This window comes from Calonectris borealis, chromosome 1 (assembly GCF_964195595.1).
Source record: "Calonectris borealis chromosome 1, bCalBor7.hap1.2, whole genome shotgun sequence".
In the NCBI taxonomy this organism is placed as follows: domain Eukaryota; kingdom Metazoa; phylum Chordata; class Aves; order Procellariiformes; family Procellariidae; genus Calonectris; species Calonectris borealis.
Window position 1 is genome coordinate 80234047 of NC_134312.1, and position 7010 is coordinate 80241056.

The 7010-nt window shown below is 46.0% G+C and overlaps 1 protein-coding gene across 2 annotated transcripts in view; it reads left to right on the forward strand.

Moving 5' to 3' along the window:
* The window catches only part of ETV6 (ETS variant transcription factor 6), a 139626-nt gene extending 137237 nt beyond the window's left edge, over positions 1-2389 (forward strand). For both annotated transcript variants that reach the window (XM_075162366.1, XM_075162374.1), the window contains exon 8: positions 1740-2389. In XM_075162366.1, the coding sequence (XP_075018467.1) occupies positions 1740-1845 (106 nt within the window). In that variant the 3' untranslated portion in view covers positions 1846-2389. The remainder of the gene's footprint in view (positions 1-1739) is intronic.
* The last annotated feature ends 4621 nt before the right edge of the window (positions 2390-7010 follow it).

The following is a 7010-nucleotide window of genomic DNA, read 5'->3' on the forward strand; positions in this document are numbered from 1 at the left end:
TTTAAAATTTAATCAAATGCTATTACAAATACCCATGCTTTGAGTTTCTTGACATGACTTAAAACACAGCCCAGAAAGAATACCCGAAGTACTGCAGTACAGTTCACATCAGCCCATTTCCCACATGGTTTAGGAAACAGAGCAGACAGAATGTAGGGAGGGCAGTGGGATCACTCTCTGTTTTGATTTCATCCTCACGCAAGATCAACAAGACAAGCACAGGGTTTAAATCGGGGCACAGTCTGGCCCATAGGCTTTGATGCGTTTTCACTGTGTAGCCAGGGACTGATTCACCACTTCTGTATGGTAGTTTTTCACCACCGTGACACCATTTAGATCAGCAGCGTTCTTCCAGCATACAAATGGGAGTGACACAGCAGTGAGTCACAGTTGGTTTTTTTTTTCCTAAATGCATATGTGCACATGATTTCCAAAATTAGAAGGGGTGGCAAAAGGTTAGTTCCAGGCTGTGCTATGCGTTTGCTGAGAGACTCCAGATTTTTCAGACGGAAAGCCCTCAGCTTTATAACCTCAGAGGCAGAAGAGGAGGCAAGCCTTGCCCATGAGCTTCAGCAGTGTTTGTTCTGGGTCAGTGATAGTAACAAGGCTCCTGTCAGTTGGTTTTGTTTTCACTGGGGCAAGGATACTGAGCATATCATCAACCTGAAATAAAATCAGCTCCTCCGACTAACACATTTTGTACTGCTGAATGTTAGCCAGTACATCGTTAAGGAGAGACTGTGAAATTTTGTAACAATTCCAGCATAAACATCTTTCATCCTAATTTCTCCAGAAGTACTTATGAGGTAGGGAAGTGATTTGTGTTTAAACTAGGATTTCATCCTTCCTGTGCCGCTCTCTCTTCCTACGCCATTAAATTCAGAAGGAAAAAACAGAGCTTTTCCGTGCTCTCTCTGTGCAGTAGTATACGAAAGCATCCTAGCAAAGATCAAGACCGCAGACTCGATCTGCAGGCTGGTGGATGTCCTTTCCCATTTCCTACTGCTGCCGTGCCTCCTCAGAGGCAGTTTCTGTTTCTAGCCCCCTGCGGACTTGCTGCATCAAGACATTAGTGCTGGGAGCCGTGGCATTCATTTACAGAGGATACCGCTTCATTACAATTACACTTGCTACAATCACACAGGAAGAGACTGTCTTTGCCCACAGTTCCTTAGCCCAAAAGCTTTTTTTCCAGGGCTTTTTCCATTTCCCAGAACTTGTTCTGACTTGGTCCTTGGCTTTTTCCACCACTGTTCCTTTGGTGTTTCATATTCCTCTTCACTCACCTACACACAAGCCTGCACAAACCAGTAGCCCTCTGCCTCGCCACGCCTTGCAAGTGCTTCTGCTGTGAAATGTGCTGGCCAGAAAGGTCTTTTAATGTTTCTGTCACCAGACACCGTAAATGAGTGTACCTGTGGCATACTATCATCTTATGTGACAACAGCAAACAATATGAGGGAGGAGAAGAAAACACATTCTTTGGAAAAGACTATGGGGTTTGGGTCAAATTTGGACTTTCAAGGAGCAGGGGTAGATGCCTGTGATTTTTTTGGTTTCCTTTCCAGGTATGGAGGAGGGAAGACACCAGTAGGCTGGGGAGAAGCTGGGAAATACTAAGTCGTTGGGAGGATACAGCAGAGATGATTTTGGGAGCTGTAGAGCTCAGGGGCCTTCATGTCTTGATGAAGGTAAAAGCTGAGACCACTGGGAAATCCGCTTGTTTCTCTGTTTTGCAGGTTCATGAAGACCCCAGATGAGATTATGAGTGGCCGAACAGACCGCCTAGAGCACCTTGAATCCCAGGAACTGGATGAACAAATATACCAAGAAGATGAGTGCTGAAGGGAACTGGTGCACCGCCTCTGTGGGTCCGTGGGAGAAACATCTGCCCAGATGGCTGGCACAGTTTGGGAGGGAAAGCAACCACACAGAAGCAGTACTTGGGGTCGCCGCTTAGCTTGAAGACCACGCAGGACCTGAAGCACCTTAACAAAACAAACTAACAGGCAGAAGTGGTGCTGGAAGAAAAGTAAAGGGGAGAAAGCCTGGACTTATGCACTACTTCACTGTTCCTACAAAGTCTCCCTTGAGTTCTTTCCTTCTTTTTGGTTTGTTTCAGTTTTGGGGGGTTTTTTGTTGGGGTTTTTTTTCCTAATAAACATGCAGTTTGACTTTCCTTATCTCACATAGGACAAGACGTCAGATTATGCTTTTTTTTTTTTTGGAAGGCTTTCCTATGGAAATAGAGCGCTTTTATTTTCTGTGCAAGTCTCATGACATAACACCGCATAAAACAATAGCAACACAGAAGGGATTTGCTCAAGGGTTCCAGTTTGCTCGGATCAATTTACATGTGCTGCCACTGGGAAATGTGTTGAAGCTACCACATACCTGTCAAATGAAGAGGAGTCACCCTTCACGTGTAGGCTGGGATATCATCCCAGCATAGCTTGGGCGCACAACAAGTCCTGCGAGTGGCTATTAACTGCTGGAATATGGACCAAAATCAATCACCTAAGTGCTCCGGGGAGGAGAAAAATAAATGTGACAAACCTCTGCAATAGACTGATGTTGACGTTTTCCCTCCCTCTAGCAAAGAAGTGATAGAATGGAGCAGGGGCGAGGGTGGGCGGGGACAAATACATATATATATATATATATGTGTATACATAGAAACGTTTCATATATATATGTGTATATATATGTAGCCCCCACGATATATCCACAATGCAGAATTTCAGCTTTCTATAAAAAAGCAAAGGCTGAAGCATCTGTAATTACAAAAGGGAGGGGTGTTTCTTATACCTTCTAGCAATTTGGGGGTGAAAGGCAAAGGACTGTTCCTTACATAGTAGGGAGAAAGCAAAGGGACCCATCACATGGGTTTTATTACTCAGAAACCTCTCCAGGATCATTTTGTGCTGCTGGCGAGGTAGATGATTCACCAGTTTGAAGACTGATGGTAGCGAACTAGAGACCAAATAGCTATACTTATCTCTTGTAATTGATTTTGGCTTTGTTTTGAAATTTGGTTTTTTTATGCCTCCTGCACCCCACAGCTCTGCCATCAAGGGAGCTTGTCTCAGCTTGCCCGTTTTTAACATGATTTAAAAGACAAGAAAAAAAGAAACCCTACAGCCATGTTGCTTTCTTGGGTTTTGGGTTTGTTTTGGTTGCAAGGTGCCCCATTTTTTACACCCCCAATTTGGTTTGCTGCTCTGAGGGTGCTTTGCATGAGGTGAAGAGCTGTGCCTAGTTTGGTCGCAGGAAGCTCGGCCTGATGCCCAGTAAAAGAGAAACTACTGGCCTTTCTCATTCCACATTGCTTGGGTCACCATGGCAGGAAAGTCTGTGGTGTCCAGGCGTCCAGCGATCCACCACCAGTGGTCCTTTTAATGGAAGGAAGATCTAGCAGCAGAAATGATGCTTGCAAAGGGAGAAGATGTATGGAGAAACTGTGCAGGAATGACATGGTGTCTGGAAGAAACCGTCCACTCCAGTTCATTAACAAAGAAAGCCTCTTTTATGGGAACATGCATACTAGAAATAGAAAAAATCAATGGGCTAATCTAATCCGTTTCAACCAAAAAACAAGGTACATTCCCATGATAGAGCTTTTATCGCTATTAAACCAACACAACATTTGATCTTACCACATACTTAAGAAGAGGGTTAATCTATCCAGGAGAAAATGGCACTCGGCGATGAATAGTGTCCCCTATGTTTAAACAGAGATAGTCCAATCTCACAAAGACTTAATACTGAGTTACAGGTCGTAGAAGGAACAGCTTTCTTAAGGGGGTGGATAGGCAGCATACAAAGGGGAGAGATTTTTCAGAGCCAGTATCTGATGAGGAACGACAGGGCCTCCATCTCTCCCTAAGCTTTTCCCAGCCACGTTTTTTTATTAAATCATAGTCAATACGTTACAAGTCCCAGCACACCACGTACTTGACCTTTTCTGCCTCGACAGAAAAGACACGGGAGTGTGTATCAGAAAGATGAGCAGACAACCTGTCACCTGTCTCTGCCGTGACTCTGAAGTCCTTGGAGCTCAGGGGGTGTGAGACTGGGAGACGCTGAGGGACTTCAGTGGTCACAGGTCTGAAACCAAAGGTCCCTTGAAACCAAGGGGCCAAGGAGTTTCTCTGCTCTGTCACCCTGCTCAAGGGCACCCAAGTTGCGGCCCTGTCTCAGGAGCTGGGGTGAAGAGGGAGTGGTGAAGAGGCAAATACGAATGGCAGATGAATGTGATCAGAAGTATCAATGTAAAGACAGGCTCTTGATGGTTTCTTGCATTTCTTAGGGTGTTCAGTGGTAGAAAGAAACCAAGTTTATGCAGAGAACGAGTCATAGCCTTTACTGCTCTGGCTGTGACAACTGCATAACTGCGTTATTGTCTTTTGCCTCCTGCAGCTACTGTTACGAGATGGTGAGGGGAAAAAAGGCGGTGGGGACCTTCCATATAAAGTGCTCTGATGAGCCACAGGTTTTTGTCGCAGCCAAGGTGCACACTGCAAAATACAGAGAACACGAGACAATCCACCAGTATAAGCCCATACGCTCACTGTGTATGCTAGCAAAGAAAGTTCATCCTCAGCACTGGGTAAGACAGGAAAAAGCAAGAAATCCTGAAATCGCTCATGTTGTCCTATAGGGAAATTTTCTAAGGGAAATTCTGTAGAGGAAATGTTCACCTTCACCAAAAATGCAATCACTTTCACCTGCAGAATCTAAGTCAAAGGGGGAAAAAATATTTGGTGGCTGTTGGAAACAGTTCACACGTAAAGGACATCTTAAGACAACTTCTTCTCCACCACCACAACAGAGAAGAAGTTTTCTCAAGGCTGATGCTAGTTGGAATTAAAATAGCCTTTGAACTTGGAGCAGGCCGATCCCAGAGAGGCCCTTCCTGGCTGGTGCAGTCCCCTGCCTCTTGCCAGGTCCGGGTGGTGCAGCAGTGAGTGGCGCGGGTGACGCTGCAGCTGCCAGAACCACAGGGGCTTGGGACCTGTTGTGGGAGCTGCAGGATTTGAACTGCTCTTGGAAGCAAGTTTACCAGCTATGACTCAAAAAAAACCGAACAGGCTACAGCAGCTGCGGTAGAGAGATTCCCACCTACCTCATAGCCAAATGGCAGATACATGGAGTGCAAACATGGCATTAACGTACCGAGCTACAGGAGCGCTTGGCTGCCTGTCTGGAGTAGCAAAGGTAACACTGTCCTTCCACCCACCGTGACACCCGCCTTCCCTCCCCCGTTTTTGATTTCCCAGTGTAGAATTTGCCAGCAGCAAAGCAGCCAAACTTTCTGCCTTTGCCACCAAAGCAAGTGGGAAAAGGGAGAAAGAGTCTCATCCTTGGAGACATGCAAAAGCCGTCTGGACATGGTCCTGGGCAACTAGCCGTAGGTGGCCCTGCTTGAGCAGAGGGGTTGGACCAGATGACCTCCAGAGGTCCCTGCCAACCTCAACACCCAACAAAGAGTCTTCACGCTGTGCAGTTAAGCTGGACTTTCATTGCCATCAGCTTGCTACAAGTCTGAACAAGCCACAAGCCGGTCAGGTAGGACACGCTGCAGTTCCACAGCAGGACATTTTCTTGATTTAAGTTTGAAACCTTTTTGACTGCCTCTCCATCCAAAGAACACTATTGGGCCCTTTCTGTGAACACTAAGTCACTGCCACCCTCCCCAGATTTCAGACTCCATGCGTGCATTCTCCAGATCTTTTTGTCAGACTGCAACCGTGTGCAAATCCAGAATGCATCAGTTTGAGGTCTTTTTTTTAAATAAAATCCTAGTCTGTTTTTATTGATGATGGCTTTTTGTTTTTTTAAGGTGTGGGGTTAAGGGACTGAATCAAATGAATGTAACAAAACAAAAACAAACAAAAAAGCCTATTCTCAGGGCCAGTGAGTTGCAAATAATTTTTAAAATGCCTGTAATTACATCATCTCAATAAAAAAATTTAATATAAAAGTGGGAATGCCAAATTTTATTGGTGCAATCATTGCTACAAGGTCCTTTCTTTTTAAAAACTATGGTACCCAAGTATCTACAGCACATATAGCAGCTGTTTCCAATCGGGAAAAGAAACCTGCAGGCTTCCCATGCCCAAACATGTATGAACAGTGCCTGGATCTTCCCTGGGAGGTGGTGTTCGGAAAAGCTAAGGCTGTCCCTTGGAGTATTTACTTTGCTGCCTGCCCTGCGAGATGAGCAGAGCACCCCACTAGCGCCTAGATGGGTGTACCTGGTTCTCCTTCCTCCTTTTGGAGAGAATATAGAAGCAAAAAACCAAAAATGAGGTGGTGCGATGACTGTTGCATCTTTTTTATCCTGCTAAACAGGCCAGGTCAAGGACTTTCAGAGCAAGAGGTTTTCCTGTAGTATGCATCTTTGCAAACCAGTCTAGAAACCCTGCCGCTAATATGCTGCCCTTCCATCACAGGGGGACCTTATTTTTCTGTCTTCACCCCTAATCAGGCAAGCACAGGGACGTCGGTGCCACCAGGTGCTGGGTGCTTCGGGGACAGCAAGGTGAGGCGGCACGAGCTGCTCACTGCTGTCCATCACTCCCTACGGCAAGTCCTTGTCTCCGGTGGAGTGGGGTTACCAGTGCTTACGGCAGCGTGAGGCCCCTGGAGGGTTTCCTAACGCCCTGCTCTAGGTAGGTGCCACCAAACGCCGTGGCAAACACATCTGGCCAGCGGCACACAGGGCACATCTAGTACTCTCTGGTGGGAGCAATTCATGGCAGGTTAAATTAATTGGATCGCAGCTACGGCTCAGGATGACCCCATGATAATCTGGCTGATCTGTGGGTTATCCACTCAGCTGCTCCTTGCTCAGTGTTTGTTCTTGGTTTTCCTTCACTGTTGCTTTTAAACCACAAGGCAAAGGAGTAAGCACTAAACAAACTCCTCTTTGAACCAAGACATCAAGCAAGAAGGAAACAAAGTGTGTTGCTCAATAATTCAGTCCCTTCAGGACATTTCCCTTCATT